This window comes from Polyergus mexicanus, unplaced genomic scaffold (genome assembly GCF_030449975.1).
Source record: "Polyergus mexicanus isolate NDT 795.1 unplaced genomic scaffold, iyPolMexi1.0 SCAF_10, whole genome shotgun sequence".
In the NCBI taxonomy this organism is placed as follows: domain Eukaryota; kingdom Metazoa; phylum Arthropoda; class Insecta; order Hymenoptera; family Formicidae; genus Polyergus; species Polyergus mexicanus.
Window position 1 is genome coordinate 1463032 of NW_027223330.1, and position 18515 is coordinate 1481546.

The following is an 18515-nucleotide window of genomic DNA, read 5'->3' on the forward strand; positions in this document are numbered from 1 at the left end:
AAACTAGCCGGGCACATTTTTGTCATGCTTGATCGCCCGCATTCCGCTCTAATTGTTGCACGCGCTTTTCTCTTATCGTCAGCATTACATCCGTCATCATATTCAACAGTGCGATAACAGACTTAATTTGAGCGAACTCTATCGTTCAACAATTTATACAAAAAAAAAAAAAAAAAAAAAAGAGATGGAAGAAAATTAGATTCGAGGATTCTTAAGTTATATCTCGCGCATTTTCGTTTAGAAAAATATCATCGCATTAATTCGAAGAAAAATTATACCTAAAAAATTCCTGCTTCTGTATGAAAAATATTAAATATTGTTGATGTACCTTCGTATTTCAGCTTCAATGAGAGCTCGCGTGCTCTACTAATGATTAGCGGAGACTTCTGTGCGGCCTTCATCCTTTGATCATTCATGGCCGGCTTCTTGCTCGTAATCGCGATCGCGATAGAGATAGCACGCGAGATACACGACACGGATAACAAACACGCGGCGAGACACCGATATTATGTTTGAAAAGTGATCATACGTGTCCAATGCGTAATGGGCTCTGCGTGAGTATGCCTGCGGGAAGATGATGCCTGCCCCGTTTCCTTCTTGTTCTCGACACCTTTTTCTTCGCGGCAATTTACTCGTTTTGGTAGTTCAAAGCACGCGTTATTACGATCGTACTATTTTATAGGTGAGTTTCTCGATTCATGGCTCACACGCAAAAGGAGTTCCATTTTATTCCTGGAGAAAATCAAACTGACATAATGCATTCAATAAATAATATTTTTGAACACATGACTCGGAAATTCATGTAATCGCATGTCGAAAGCTGTTAACGAACTGCGAGAAATAAATGAAACACATTATTGACAAAATATTTATGATCGTCTACCTACCCCATAGATATAAACAAACACTTGTTCGTCTGCTCTACAACAAATACAACGTATACAAAAACTTTACTTTTCTTAATATTACTTTATAATACATGAGAAAAAGCATTAAAACTGTCAAACTTCAATTTATTATATCTCCTAAACCAATGTCGTCCCCCATTTGTTTCTTGCGGGGAATTGCTCAGAAAAAACTCCCCTACAATATATTTAAATAGCGATTAAATCGGAGTTGTTACTTTTTATGCAGTTTTACCATATATTTTTCTTATATATGTATATATTATATATGTTATATTTTTACCTTTATTTTTTTAATTTTATATATATATATATAATTAAAAAAATAAAAATATAACATATATATTAAAAAAAAAAAATATAGCATATAAGAATGCATTACGTCATACATATATGCATATACATGGATTTAAACGTCTACTTGAATGTATCGATTCAACCTCATAAATCCTAAAGAATCCACTAATCGATTTCGTTGCAATGTTCGGTAAATATACGAATAGAATATTGATAGTACGCAATTATGCCAATAACGGTAGCCAAGAAATGCGGTTTCACTCTGCGATGAAAGTTAAGCGACGTCTTAGTCATTGTTCCATTATCCATTCTTCTCCTCCGTCTTTTTCCTCTCGACGTTTCTTCCTTTACTTTACGAGTTTCGCCATGTAACAGCTTTACGAATGTTATTACGATCATGCACGCGTACATTACTATCATTCATGGCAGCGGCAGGCTCTTCCCGGTGCCTCCTGTCATAAACGTATGACTTTTTTTTTTTCAAGCTCTAGAAACGCGTTTCATTCCAGCGAAATACATACGAGCCGCGACGATTAAAGAGAAAATATATAATGAACGATAAATCTAATCTAGTCATCTTAATCGTGCAAAATATAAAGGTATAATAAATGTATGAGTCTCTGTATCCTAAAATAGACACGAAAAGATTAAACTCCCAGATTTTTAATGTGTGACTACAATTAAAAGAAAATTTAGCATCTTTATATCTTTTTAAAATTTTTTTCTCATTATAGAGTATAATAAAATATATATGAAATTAATTCGAAACGTGAGAGAGAGAGAGAGAGAGAGGAAGAGAAAGAGAATGAAAGAGATTGAGTCTCGTATTAACGGTTTTAATTAAAAAATTTATCGTTGAAATATCCTTTTAAATCTTTCGGACGTATAGTCTAGCCATTTGAAACAAGATTTTTCTGAAATACATTAGCTTGCAACTCTCAAGAAAGCTAAATCTGAGTGTTAGAGGATAACTCGCGCTTCTTTCACCACGCAAAGTACCGCAAGGTCTTCTTGATTGTAGGCAGCGAGGACAATGGACGAGATATTATGCGAGAGAGAAGAGAGTGGAGTGTGAGAGGAAGAGTATCTCGGGAAGACTTCGCGGTCGATTGTTGCATCGCTGTTAAAAATACGCAGCATTCGCGGGGGTAGATGAACGCGCATATTGCAATCGATTCTGTATCATTGCGATTCAGAGATATTGACGAGAGAATCGAGATGTGAAGAAGCGGCGGAGATACGAGATTCATTAGAGCGATAGAGTTGAGGTAACTATGCATGATCGGTTGAAAATGTACAATATGGAACTTGACATGAATAAGATTCTACATGTCACGCGAAATATATAGGAAGTCTTATAACAATAGATCTTAATTTTATGAATAATAAATTTGAAAAAGGCGATATTTCTTATGATATGATATATAAAATAGTTGAGACAATAATCTTTTTAATAATAAATAATAAAATATATAGAGAGAGACACACACTCTTTATATATATATTTTTTTTTCTTTTCTTTTAATTATAACTATGGAAAATTTTTGATTATTCGACTTTTATTATAAACTGTCGTAAAACTATTTTAAATCAAACTGTCATTTTTCCTTGGTAGCTAAAATGAACACTCGGCGGTGAAACTTTCTTTTCTCGCAATTACATGACAAAGAATCATGCAAACTGAAGGAGCGAAAACGTTGTTATTTCTAGGATTGTAACATGGAGGAAAAATTTCTTGAAAATTATCGGTATCGATACATCTGATTCAGATTCGTTCCGGATAAACTCGACTGCTCGGCTCAAATATAATTCTCTCGTAACACGCACACATATGTCACGTGCACGTTTGCTTTCCTCGCGCAAGAGAAAATGATCGGCCTTGAACTCTCTCTCTCTCTCTCTGGCAACCTTGACAGGTAGGCCCCATCGATCATGAACGCGCAGCGCGCGGGCCCCGACAAATTACTTAATTGATATCCAGCCGATTCGAGACAGTCAAGTCAATTTTGCGGACGCATCGCGGGCCCTATTAAGGCGAATTTTTGCACGCTTCCCTTTCGACCCTCGGATCCGCGAATCGTCCGTGACGAAAGAAAAACGAATCGGATAATACTCGGGCAAAAACGATCCGATAAAATTTTCAAGCCAGGAGAGAATCAACCGCGCAATCTCGTCTTCGTCGAGAAATCTGTCATTAAAATTTGATTCAGCAACGCGGTAGGATATACGAGCGGAGTGGTTTATAATTATATGTTGTTGTATATATGTAGATTGGTGTTGCGTTGAGGTAATAGTAGTATTCAAACACACGGGCGGAGTTTCGTAATTTTGCTTTTGCGATTTTTCAGAGACTACATCGCGTGTCATTTATACTCTCCCTCTTCCATCCCCGACAAAAATTCTCTCTCTTCTTCACATTCTCATTTACAATATTTATTCTTGTCGTAGATTCGCTTTCACTCTCAGTTCTGTTTTTCCGTAGCTCATGTGCTCAAATAAAAAAATTCATCTTTTATTCAATGCGTTCACGTATCGAGGGACACGATCGTCAAGCTCGAATCGTGTAAATTCGCTTTTACGCGCCTTTCCACTCGACTATCACTCTTGCTTTGTATCGCTTTCTCGACGCTCGATTAATTCTCTCTTTCTCTCTGTTTTTCATATTTTTTAATATCGAAGTACTCCGCAATTTTCCGCAATCGGAGCTAAACCGAATAATCATCTTTCTTCGGTGATTTATGATTTTAATTGTAATCGTCACGCAAAATTGCGCCTTTGTAAGACAATTTGGAGAAAGAACTATGACGTGGAAAAGCGATTAATTTTAACTTCTCCACATATATTCCCAATAATATACATAATTTGCTATTATTATTATTTGCTGAATTACAGTGCTCTTATGTAAGATTGATCCACCTAGGAAAATTTTTTAAAATTTCTGACCTGTCTACAATCACGTAAAAACGAATCTGATCGATAAGTAATTCAGATTTTTCTCTCGACAAAAGGAGACTCGAGAGAGAGGGTTTAAGTCAAATTATTCCTATTTATCCCTGCACGTGAATTTTGTCCCTGCCTTGGACATGCGCACGCCGAGAGATCAACGACATCGTATGAGGCGAGAGACACACGGCGGAGTCACGGGTGCGCGACACGTCTGGTGTAGACGTAATGCCACGCGTGTATCCGGAGAACAGAATCTGACAGAATGCACGTGGCACGTGCGCCGGGTGTCCCTCGCGCCATGCGCGGCGTCGTGATACGATGCGACTCGTTGCACAATAAGTGGGGAATCCGATAGAAAATTAAGTAAAGAATATACATAATCGAATGCGCGTGCTTTCAAATTTATAAAATGTATAACAGATTTTTCTTATCTCTCTGATGTATTCGATAATTTTCTCTATCATTGTATTAATACACATGCCCAAGTAGTTCATCGATAAAAGAAATATTCGTCCCTTGACCTAAATTTCAGATTCTACAATATATTCAAACGATAAGATACTCTAGACTATATTTCTGTTTCGTATATAATTTCGTATACAAATATATACAATTTTCAGACAGACAGAAGACTTATTTCCATTAATATCGAATCGTAATATTTTTGGTGATTGAGTTGGATATTTGATCGATTGCTAAATTATCTAGAGAAACATACGTATTGTATTATTTCACTATGACATTATAATTAATGATGGAAGAAATATATTATTAATATTCGTTTTATCGAAATAGAAATATGAGTGTGATTGGTATAATATATAATAAAGATCCTACAATAAAATCATATAAACTTTAATCTCCTTTCTTGATCATGTTTCTTATTAGTTTTTTTTTTTAGGCGAAGAGAGAAAAGAATTTTTCCATTCACTTACAATATTTATTATATGTAACATTTTGTAAAACCAATTTTTGCAATGCCTTCTACAATTGCATTTTAAGATGCTAATTAACGACGTCTCAATTCTCTTGCAATATTACCGTTAAGTCGCGTAATAGAACCATCTGGGGACGATGATTCTATACATAAGAAACGTACCTCATCGTTTTCCTATCCTCCGCGCGACGCGACGACGGCATGCACTTGTCGTTTTTGTCCTGCCGTGAAATTCCAATGTCGATAGTCATCTCTTACACACTGTTCACATCTAATTTTATAGCTGTGTTCGCGGAAATCGCAAGATTACACGAAGGGACAATTTTTCGCGTTATTGCGGGTGAAGGAACGCGCATACAACATATATAATCAACAAGTCAGAGAATCATATCGTTTACGTACAATTGTTCATAGTTAACCCTTATTAGGTGTCCTTGTTAACTCCTCTTTCCCTTTTTTTTATATCGAAAACTTTCGCCATACGAGGAAACGGATATTTTACAGCATCTCGTTGCATGCGATTTTCTATTCCTTCATCGGATTTCGAAAAATAAAAAAATAAAAAAAAAATAAAAAGAAACAGTTATGGTTTTCGGTAGAGAAAAAGAAATAAACTTACCTCCTAAGTAAAGTAAATTAAATCGAGATAGTCATCGCGTATCGCGGCCAATAAAACAAACTCACTCTCTCGATACCGTCACCTAATTACGCTTCTAATTGCGCAATTTTGTGTTAATTAGTCGCGGCATTCTCCGAACGTCGATTTTATCTGTTGTTAAGAAACAATCTAATTCCATTAATTAAGTTGAATTCTTTTCATTAATTGGATTAAAAACGTAGAGTTTCCTTAAAGTTCTGAAATCTTTCGCGCGCGATAATAATCTTTACTAATCATAAGCAATTGGCCGCTCGCTTTACGAGGCTCGATTCACTTTTGATTTCGTTCGCGTGCATAATTATCATTCAACATTTCGCTCGCCGAGTAAGAAGCGGGAACGTATTTGAAGAGATGCATTTCGCCGCATAAATCTTGATAAATATAAAATGCGAGAAGCTCTAACGGTACGTGCATATACGAATGATTAGCACACTAACCAACATCGAGGGAAGTCATACGGAGATTCCCTCGACTGCGCTTATCGATCGTAGAGACAGAATTGTCAGAGAAAATTACGCACGTCCAAGTCGATACACAAATAAAATAATTATAAATTTAATAAATTATAAAGAAACACTTTTCTACTCGTTCAGTATCGAGTTACGTTCGATATCTCTTGTAACTTCGTTATATTGAGATAATATTGTGTTATATATAATTGAAACAACAGATAATAATTAATTAAATATCACTATTTCTCTCTCTAATCAGTATACATAAATTTGTGTGTAAATAAATAATTATCTTCGGAGCATAAAAGAGGATTTTAAAATTATACTAGCCAGCGGAGACAACAAGTTTGCTTCGATAAATTCTTTCTATTTAGATTTTAGATCGTCGCGTTCTGAGGTAAATCGAATATCTAATTGTAAAAAAGAAAACACTCGTGTCAGACATCGAAGTAAAATTTCTGACATCTTTACGATAATTTTTCTTTCTGCAATATAAAAATCATTCGCGTATCGAAAAAGATGTATTTTGCATAAACGATATAAATAAATTGTCAAAATCAGAACGCGTTTCCGTGGAAAATTTTGCGGTCGAGATACTCAATGATAAATCCAGTATAAATCTAGTTCAGCGAGCTGCGGAATTCAAAGATCGCCTATATGTTCGCGATATAAATCGCTTGATTTCTCTTTACTCCATTAGTTGTCACATGTACTAGATCCTATCCTCCAGCTATCAAAACAAAATCGGCCGCGAAAAAGCGCCTATCTCTCGGTAATTTCAATTGAAAATATGGATGTGTATAATAAATTTTAGAACCGAAGAGAGAGAGAGAGAGAGAGAGAGAGAGAGAGAGAGAGAGAGAGAGAGAGAGAGAGAGAGAGAAAGATTATTGCCGCAAATTTATTAGACCGCAAATTTATATTCTAAATATTCTGCTATATCTAAATTGCTCATTTTTTACATATTTAACTGTAAAATTATATATATGTCTCCACATTATTTATATCTAAATTATATCTTTAATACGGTTAATAAAGCAAATGATTTAATATTATCTGCAGAATCGTACATGTGTTTAGATCTTTTAATATCTTTATTAAAGATGGATTTATATCCGTTTTCTTTATTGCGCGTTTCCGCAGTGTTTTTTTTTTTTTTTTTTTTTTTTTCTTGAGATAGTGTGTCTCTCTCTCAACTCAAATGTTGTAAAAAAATTTTCTGAAAATTCTCTAATCTTTCAGATATTTTCGTTCAAAATTCCAGATACGAAAAATATTTTAAAGATTTTTTGGTGTAACTTTTTTATTATATTTTTATTATATTAAATAATTTAGTATACATAAATATACATATATGTATCTGAATATAGTAAGATTTTTAATATTCTAACAGTAATATTACATTGATATTTTGATCGGATAAATTTCTCTAGATGCCTTGCGAGAAATTCTAGGTCAAAGAAAAAAATTTATATTCACGCGCGCTACGCGGCGGCCTACGCGGCCGCGTTTATTATCATTATCAGGCCGCGCGAGGAGGTGACAGATACGACGCGACGTCGCGTCGACCGCGTGCGTGGAGCGCGTATGCGCGTCCGCGTTACGCGATTTGCGCAAACGTCTTGATCGCGGTTCTATCAGGCGAGCATGGAAACGGTGGAAGCGACAGCGGACGAGCGGCCGCATCCGCATACGCATGTGCATGCATCGCGGACCGCGTATGTACGTATGTACACACGTGCGTGTCCGACACGCGCGGATGCGTACGCCGCGCATTCGCGTGTCGCCCTTGGCGACTTCTCGCACCGAGGAACTGCAATATACGATGCAATGCGATTCCCCGCGTTACGTTCGTCATCGATAAGAGAGGCGCGAGTTTCTTTAACCGGAAGCATATTTTTTTTTCACCTCTGATATATATATTTCACGTTATTATAAACATCAGTTTTCGTTTTTAGACGAGTTTTGTATTAGGATATACGAGTGATACGGATAATAATATGCACATAATAATGTGGTGTTTTATATAATGTTATTCCTTGCATAATTCCATTTGCTGCAAGGCGATGGGCTACTAAACGAAAGAGAAATTTATCCCATCAGAATGTAATCGATGTAATATCACTATTAGAATATTAAAAATCCTATACTCAGATACAGACACGTATATATTTGCACATACTAAATTATTTAAGATATAATAAAGATAAATTATATTATAAATTAATTATAATACGTTGATTGTGTGTATATATGATGTATGTAATATTAAGATGCTTAAATTAATATACGTAATTTGGCGAAAATTCAGTTTTTCTTTATGTAAAAAATTTTTTATCCGAGTCAAATATATATGCGTAAAAAAAAACAATAAATAAAAATACTTTTCCTTGGCCTGGGGATAGTTTACAATTCAATTGGCAGTTGACGTATCAAAAGTAATAAAAATTGATTGTGAATGACATTTGCATAATAAAATATTTAAATAAAGACACGTTATATATAAATCGAGAATATATCTCTGAATACATTGTATAGAGAGAGAGAGAGAGAGAGAGAGAGAGAGAGAGAGAGAGAGAGAGGGAAAGAGAAAAATATGCAATAATTTTTGAATTATTAAATAATATTGTAATTTTATACGCGTCAACTTTTTTGATATATCTTAACTCTTTTACGTCTCGGGGATAAATATAATAGGTATCTTTTTGTTCGCGGCTCGGTAAAATAAATGTTGCGCCTTGCGAGAGACGAGTAAGCGGAACGAAATCTCATCTTTTGCGAGAGGCCACTTTGTACAAGACAATGCGGTTGAAAAAATGCCACCACAGCGACAACGGTAAGAATCCTGAAACGGCCCTGAACTCGATACGCGGCGCTGAACGAACGATTTCGTTGTCATTATAAAGCCATTATCGTCGCCGTTGTTGCGTTAAAGCGTTGCGCAAATAGCGCGCGGCGATAAATTAATGTCATCAGGGACGTAGAAATTTTCCGAGCTTCCCTCGCGTCGCGCATTTTGCAAAAAAACCTGTTGCGAGCATGCTACCCTGTTATACGTGTAACAATTTACCAACAATTGTAACTCCCTCCCGTAAGGATAGTCCACCCCTCGCGTGTACGTTGAAGATTGCTGTTAAACAATCGCACGAGTGCAATGTAACGTGAAAGAAAAAAAAAAGAGTAAGAGAGAAATTTCTTGCTGAAATTTAAAGGAAAATTTTTACAATCGTTATAAATATTATATTGTATAATTAATATTGCCAGGAGAATAAATGACACAAAGCGTACGATGTATGATGATGTAAAAGAATTTGCAACATACACACGAAAAGGATTTAATATGGATATAATTTTGCAATATATATCGTACTCCTTATAATCCCTCGGATAACACTTTGCCGGATGGGAATTAGAATTAAATCGCGATAACATTGCAAGATTGAATCAACGTTTATTTTGCACATACGTATCAATACGGCAAAGTACCATATCGTCGACTGACAGACTCGAGCAATATCGGTTGATTTAGATTTTGCGAAATGTACATGACATTTGTCGCAACTGATAAGTCGTTATAATAAACAAACAAGATAAAAGTGAGTAAGAGCAGAGAATTTATTAAAAATAAATAATAAAAAAATAATAAATTAATAAAAATTAAAACTTATAAATATAATAAAATAAAATATTATAAAACAATAAATTGAGAGAATAAAGGATACGGTAAAAAGGAATAAGTTGTAAGAAGATTGAGCGATATGACACAAATGAAAATTATAAACGATAAATAATAAAGTCTTAATAAACTTTAGCACGACTATCAGGAGCCTTATCTCTGTATCGTTCTTTAACCGCGTGCTTCCCTGATGATTTCTTTTCAGGGCCTGATACCTACGCACGCCCACGCATCTCGAAACGAGGATACGCCAGACAGGTAATTCCTCGCGGCTCCCTCGCTTGCTTTTCCACCCTGTTGCAACAACAAATCGTGCGTACGTCGCGTGCACAAAGAGTCCTCGCCTACGCTCCGCTGCACTTTATTTATGAGAGCAAGGCGCTCGCATGCTCATTTTTCCTAACTCAACAAATGTGAGACTACGGTCCTCGTGAAAAACAGAATTCCGATCGTAATTCGCACGATCGTAGTTCTCTCCGAGAGAGATTTATTAAAGGAACAATTTGAATTTTCAAAAATAAGTTAGAATTTTGTATAATTATAAAATTTATTTCCGCTCATAAAAAATAAACAATGCAAAGATATGCTGCTGCATCTTAAAATACTCGGAGAAGTTTTTCCTCGATATATCACCTAGATATTCACATCGTGCAGGAGGTACTGATCTACGAGGCAAAAGAGAATTGGAGCGATCGAAGGATCGGTATTATATCGGCATAAATCGCTCGAGGAGCCTCACATCGTACTGAAACGAGATTGAGAATCGTGACTGGTTAATATGAGTTATCGCGATGCTTGGAAATTTTCGACGAGCCTTGTATCCGGTTTTCCAAGAGATCGCTTGGAAAAATTCGCAATAATTTCTATGTATCTCAAAATCATAAACACATTGTATATATATATATATGTAAAATTAATCCTTTTATGTTTTACAAAATTGATTAAAATTTTCAGAAATATTATTTCTTCTTATTACATTAAATGCAAATTATGACGGCTTAAAGATAATATATACTGAGTAATAACGAATGGATCTATTGGGAGTCCGGTCGCGAGTGTCCGATTGGAGATAGTGTATTTCCGCGGAGGACTTTAATTTGCTGCTTCGCGTTCGAAGGAATATATCCAGGAATTACGCGAGCAGAGCATTGTGAGCGAGATAAGTTATTCTCGCGCTTGATACGGAGCGGCGAGGTCCTGATTTATCGAGAGTTCTCTTCTCCTTCTGGGAAGAGATGGGAGCATGTTAGTCCGGGAACTCGTGACTCGTTAATCGGTACCATCGGCTATTTTATCCGGTTATTAACCGGCCGTGAAATGAACGCGGGAATACTATAAATACTTCGGGGGTTATCTACGGAAGAAGTTGTACCGTAGAGCCGGGGATAAAGATTAAAGTCGCGCTCCCAATCTCAAGATAAAATAGGATTTTGCAATTTAGTTGCCGTTTTATCATCACAAATAGGTGTTGCAAATTTTTCCAAGTAGAAGAGAGAGAGACGGACGATTACTTTGATACGACATATTCGTTCGCGATACAAATAACGGGTGAGACAATAAAGTAGCGCAAAGCTCTGTAATGTATTCCGCGAGCTACAAAGGAAATGGCAAATTAGCGAAGAAATTATATGTGTCGATCAACACGCGATAGAATTCGTTTCTTCATTTGAGCCATATGAGCCCCCCATATGGAAGTGAAAGACGACGCGCGTTCGCGTATACCGTTTACGCGACAGTTACAATATCTCATCGTCGATTTGCATAACACGTCCTCATTACCGAAAAATCCTGATGCTATATAAAAGAAAGACGCGTTAATGCTCCGACATATCGTGGGATACGTGTCGTGGGATTTTTCAAAAATGCGACGGAAACACGACGTTGCGTCCTAGGCATCATTGTCCTTATCCTCGACGAAGGGCTCCCATTATGAGAAGCTACGTGAAAGGGTACGAACAGGCGGCCTGTCGCTTGTCAGAATATGTCTAGCGTTAGCGAAAAAGAAGAAGAAGAAGAAGAAGACAAGGTCGTTATTCTTCGACAAAAAGTATGCGCGATAAATGAAGGGTTCAAGACACGAGTAAGGGGCAAGTCCATCATTTATAAGCTTCGCTTTATATACAAAGTCTTATTCAAGTTAAACCCTCTCAAGTCCGACTTGTTTCGCTTGCGCTCCGAACTCTTTAAATAGAGTTTAGCTTTTGTCAAACATGCCACCTTTTTTCTCGGAAGTCTCTCGTATAATTTTATCTTGCGGTACAAATTTATAGGTATATTTAAAAGAGAGGGTCTTCTTTAGGTATTCACTGCATATGACTTGGGATATTATTATTTTCCCCTTAGTTTATCCATTTTATTCATTTTCACGGTACGTCTCCCACGAAAATGAAACGCTCGCTCGTTGAGCCGCTCGCACGTACGAGCATTTCTTTAATAGAGTCGATTAAACGAATACGCCTTTTAGCGATCGTGCCAATTAAGCTTTGAGCCGCTTTTAATTGTTTTTAACGAGGCTAAACGCGTACAGGCCTGTGCTCTACGTCACGTCGCATAACAATGACTAACGGATCGCCGCGAACGTGTCTCTATTTCATTTCCTATCGGATGATACAAGCCAATGAAATAATAATCGATCCATGTCCATTCATATCCAAATCAAAATATAATACACTCGAGAATAAAGAATCGAGAGTTTGAAGCGTAAACATTTATGAAATTATTAAAAGATATAGTATGACGTGAAATTTTTACTTTATAAATTACGCTCATAATCTTTCCTTCCCCTTCGATAATTTCAGGCAAATGCAGCTCTCCCTCTGCAAATATATGTGGGCGCTCTTCTATTTTCTTGAATAAATATTGCGTTACACTGAAATGAGTTCCCATTAGTCCCTCGATAACCCTTGTAAATGGACACTTATGGCGTATCTGAACGAGCAAATCGACCGGATGGGAATTGCAATGATCACGGTGGTTTCGAGTCATCGAATCGCACCTATATATATTCTATATACATATATGCTACACGCGAAACATAAACGGAATTGCGTAACGAATCGCGTAATTACGGCACGAATGAATATATCGGTGAATCGATTAGAAATGAGCGCGACAAAAGAGAATGATGAGAGAGATGCAATTACGTGCTCGTTATATCGCGAACGCGGTTATCGACCCGTAATAGTTATCCCATGGGTTTTAAATGCCGCATGACCTTATTTAACGTTGCTTTTACGTCTATCGGCGCCTTTTAATCCGCCGGCTATTTTTAATTAAATGTTAAAGTCGCCCTTAGCACGCAGATGGAAGAGGCGCGTCTTGGAACGCGAGGGTTGTTGTAGAGGGAGAGTATATATGCAATATATTCATGGCGAGAAAGAAAAAAAGAACAACCAATTAACGCTAAACTATTGCTAATTATTTTGTAAGGGTACTCTCGCTCTTGCAATAAGAGTGCGATTTATCATCCCGTTTCTGACGCCAGTGGAATTAATCGCGAGCGAAATTAACGTTAAACGCAAAGCGCGATTATTCAAGGTTACAGATACTTCTTATTGAAACAAGATCGAAACATCCGGACAGCTTCGGATATTCAGACGATCGGAATTAATCGTCAAGCATTATTCATTAATCATCGGCTATTAGTATTCATTCGATACGATTTTATCGGTCGTGGAAAAAGCGACGAGTTAAATTAAAGAGCTCTCGGAAGCGTCTCGAGCATGTCTCGACTACCTGGTCGTCGACCGGTTCCGATCGCGATTGATTCCTTGAACTTCGAGATTAGTCGTGCTCCTGCCAGGGTATCGAGAAAAAAAGAAGAACAACTTGCTTTTATCACGAGAAAAAGTAACGTTTTCTCGATATTAAGAATTTTTCTCGAGAAAAAATTGAAACGTCGTATTTCAAAAATTGGATAAATATCGTTGAATAATTTTTTTTTCGCTCCATAGTGGGGATATATTAAAAAAAAAAAAAAAAGATATATATATAAATAATTAATTTCCAAGAAAAATTAAAATATGTGCGTGTAATAGACGAATAAAAATTATTACGAATAAAGTATTACATTTCTTGCAATTTTTTAATTGATTGGAGTATTTCTTTTATCCTAATTATATTACATTTTTAATTATAATAATTTATATATATATATGTATATTTTTTTTTATTTATTGAGTTTATCATATATTACGAGAAATTCGGGATCGCGATGAACAGAAACTCGACATTCGTATCTGAATCGCTCCTTTTTGTGTCAAGTCTGTCAACCGGTTTCAAGACAGTCCACCTACTTTTTGCCAATATATTATACATATAATCGCGGCGTACATACATATATACATATATTCTCTCAATAATTTTGCTAATTTTGTTTGAAATATACGAATCTTTTGTAATTTTCAAACCGAGTTAAAGGCATGCGCCTGCGAAAAAAGTTGAAAATTAAAAGTCGCCTCACCTTCAGATTGACATGTGGCCCGTCGTGTGAATGTCGCCGATAGAAACCCGTCACGCTCGAAAGGACCGTAGACACGATCATGCGATCACGCGATTACGTATGATCAAGCATACCGATATCGTTTACATATTTAACACGAAATGCCAGATCGCGACAACTTGAAACGTTTACTTTGAATCGTTCAAAGTTAAGAGTTTTCCCACTCGTCACGATCTTGAAGAGATTGATCTCTGAAATCACTTCTGCTCGACAGAGATGATTCGCGATTAGTATAATAATCCACGAGATACACCTGACGGAGAGTAAAATCACACTGAACTCATAGTTGTCGCGAGTATATCCCTTCTCCGGCCTTTGCCCCCCTTCTTTCTCATGTCCTTTCTCTTCCTCTCTATCGAGCAACCCTATTTGACCTTTTCTTATCCCCTCTTTTGATGGACTTGCTTTGACAGCTCGGTAGTCTAATCCAATATTTTTTTTTTTCAGCCTCTTTGAGCGATCTCTGACTAGTAAAAAAAAGGTATACACTCTTGGTAATAATAAAATGGATAATGTAATAAAGAAATAGAGAGGAAAAGAAGAAGGGATATATATTGTAGAATGTGCATACCGCATGCATTATATTTCAACTCTATTTTATATCAGAATCCTTTGAAACGCCTTCTATTTACGGGTCCTTTAAATAATTTAGAATCGATATTACTTTACTAAGATCAGTTAAAAGACAACAATATTTATATAGTGAATTCTTAACATTTAAAATAATCTTGATAATATATCTATGGAAGGAAATCTCACGAAAATATAGTTGGCTCCGGAATTGATTAAAATTATATTATTATTTTCTTTGCATCTTTCAATTATTTTTTTATTTTATCTCAGATATGCACAAATTCTTCAATTTTAAAAAGGGTCAAAAATTGAAGCCTGGTAATATCATTGGTTTGGGAGGCGCGAACTATTTTCCCGTCTGTAATCTCTCGTTGCTTTAACAACGTCGCGTTCGCCGATTCCACTAGTGCGGGTTTATGGGATTATACGGTGCTTCTTCCCAGCACCATAAAGTCTGCCAGAGGAGATTTGCAGACGCGCGCGTGAGTCACGATACGAGAAGGAAGCAAGCGAGAGGAATCGCTCGCGTCCTGTATGGCGTAAACATTGATATCGTTCATCATTCCTTATGACGTGTCGAGCCGAGGAGTGCAAGGGCCTTTAGATACCGTTAACCGCATCCTACCATAATTCCTCTAATATCTAGTCCTTAATCATCATTGTTCCTAGAAAATCGTTTTATTTTTCGATTCGGGAGGATTCTTCATGATTCTGACGGTACCTAAGAAGATTACCTAACAGGTTTCATGATTATTGCATCATGTTCGCGGAATCTTTTCGCCATTTTTCAACAGATGCGTTTGATTTTGCGTTTCAACGGATACGTCGGCAAGCATCTTTAATAGACGGAGAGGCCGAATTCCTTGCGGAATGCGGTCAGGTTGGGAACCGAATGTTGTAAGAAAGTCGCCAGAGAGGCTTCTACCTCGAAAACAGATTAATTTTCACGGAGTTGAAAAGTTCATCTTTTTATTATGGGATTTCGTTGTCAAGATTATAATCGTGATATTAAAAATTCAGAAATAAAAATCTCAAAATTTAATTTCGACAAAAATGATTCTTATTTTGAATTTACAAATTATACGAATAATCGATGTCGCATATAATTTATATGCACGCGTCTCCTATTCTCCAACAACGGCGTCTATTCGCATCTTTCGACTCTTTTGTTTGTCTCACGAACATGCATCGGATGCATCCGCGTGCGTGATCGGCGTGACTCGCATTCATGGTATTTTATTGTTTGCAATCGGCTCGAATCTATACTCGAGACATTAATATTCAAGAAACGAAATTAAAGTGACGAAATTAGAAGAGCTGCTGTCTTTTTTTTTCTTTTTTTATGATACACACAGTACATGGGACGCATGCGATGATTCATCCTGCGTGTCTCACGCACGTGTCACGCACCATGCTGCGTCACATGGAAATGTCCAGATTTTGCTCGAAATCTTCAGGAATTTCCTTGTTAATTTTTTCATATATCGCAAACATTATATTTTTATTAAAAGATTACTATTAAAAAAAATAGATAAAAAATGCAGTTATTATAAAAATGTATCGCGGGCATTGATTAAATATAAGTTTTGATCGAGTTTAATTATACGATAAAACGGCGAATTATTCTGGAATTTTCTTTGTTAAAAAATATGACAGTGTTAAATTAAAAACGTGCAAAAAATAGCGGTAATAGTGGGCGCCAGTTTAATGTCTTTCTTCTTATTCGAAGGGCACGTGGCCGGAAAATCAAGTCGTTTCATCTATAAAATCTTGGAGAAAACGATTGATATTCAGGGAAACGCACATATATGTCGATAAACATTCTGCGCGCATTATAGCTTTATGGTCATTTCCGTTTATATGGTAATTTCCGTTTCGCATCTTTCTATCGACAATAAATAAACGGTTTAAATATAAATTGATCTAATTTGTATATAATTAAAAATCTATATATATAATTTACCCTCAAAATTTTATTTTTTAATGCTCCGAAAATACCGAACACGCATATTTAAATATATACTTGAAATATAACAAGACAATTGAGAAAGAGAAGAAGAGAGGGAGAAATTCGCGAGTTTCAAAATTAATTCAGCTGCGATCGCGATATTTATATATTTGCTCGCGATAAGTTTTAATAGAAAAAGTTTCTAACAGATAAATAAATTAATTATCCGATTAATTGAAATGAATAATTATTTTTTACAGTCTTAATTAATAGTATATCTATATTCTATAAATAACACGCGTTTTCTCACAATACATGATAACTTTATAATACATGACATTTATTTTGTATGTTTTAATTCAAAGGAACGCACGTGAATTTCGGGTTAAAACTAAGTTTTCAATTGTTATTCTTATCGTTCATGTAGTGTTTTGTATCTGCTATACATTGTCGTCCACCCACACTAGGAGTTGACAACGAATAACGCGTGATAACGCCACTTCCGGCTATGGGGACGCAAAATAAAATGCCAAACACAAGAGAGAAAATTATTATTCCTTCGTCGCGTACAACATATATATGACTGCATTTTGTTCACCTGGTACACATGGTACACCTGGTCGGGTCGTAACCCTCACGAAAGAATGATTAAATGCGATTAAAGCGCTTAATGAGTCAGCATCGAAAACATATTAAATTTAGCGATATTTTCTACGCAAACATAAAATTATTCAAATCAAAATATTGTACAATTAATAGCAATGTTGTCTGATTCATTTATTATGTAAGCAATTTTGCATTATGCGTGTAAGCGCCATGTTAAATTCAAAATGAAATATAAAATTAGAATTGAATAATACGAATAGTTTTGTAAATTTTTCACTCTCTCGTCGTCTCGCTATCGAAATCTGGAGAATTTATAAGTGTGGCCAAGCGTTAAGTTTTACCACAAGTTTCACTTTTCCTTTTACGCGTTATTATTATCCTTTTCGCACGTAAGCGTGTGGATGGAATTTCCACTTTTCCATAAATCATACATCGCAATTTTTTTCCTCCTACCTGTATTTTTTCCCTGCTCTATCTCTTTCTTTCTTTCTATTTTTGAAAACTCGTTTGTATAATAGAATAATTAATTAATTAAGTTGTTGTAATTAACTAAGAAAAACGACTTAATTAATTATCTCAATATTGTGAATAATATTATTGAGGAATATAATTGTATTCTGTGGATCAAATGTCATTAACTGTTTAAGCATAAGGATAAATAAGCCATTTACCTTGTCTTTGATCAATTTTATGGGCTCGCAATCAGATTCGACATAAAAAATGGAATTCTTTTCTTGATGGTACCACATAGTTCTCACCTCCAAATAATTCATTAATGTGTTTCAATCCTGTAATTTGCGAATTTCTCATTCAAAACGTAATAAAAAAACATTCGTGTCACTCTACACTTCACAAATATTCATTTTAAAATTATTCCGCATCGGCATAATTCTCTTCTACAGTCTCTCGATAATTAAATCGTTTTATCTTAACGTTGCAAATCAATCTTTCGCTTATGTGATTTATGATTATCTAAGAATAAATTACACTTGTGTATTTCAACTGCGTCTCTTTAT

The 18515-nt window shown here is 35.8% G+C and overlaps 1 protein-coding gene across 4 annotated transcripts in view; it reads right to left on the minus strand.

Moving 5' to 3' along the window:
- LOC138937138 (uncharacterized) overlaps nt 1–18263 on the minus strand; it is a 33678-nt gene extending 15415 nt beyond the window's left edge. For 2 of the 4 annotated variants that reach the window (XR_011447467.1, XM_070303098.1), the window contains exon 1: nt 18171–18263. Coding sequence is in view for 2 of the 4 variants with exons in the window: in XM_070303098.1 (XP_070159199.1) it covers nt 18171–18248 (78 nt within the window). In the remaining 2 variants the exon portion in view is untranslated. Of the gene's footprint in view, nt 1–328; nt 532–14333; nt 14620–18170 lie in introns of those variants that run through there. The other 2 variants (XM_070303099.1, XM_070303102.1) reach the window with 2 other exon arrangements.
- Nucleotides 18264–18515: the final 252 nt, after the last annotated feature.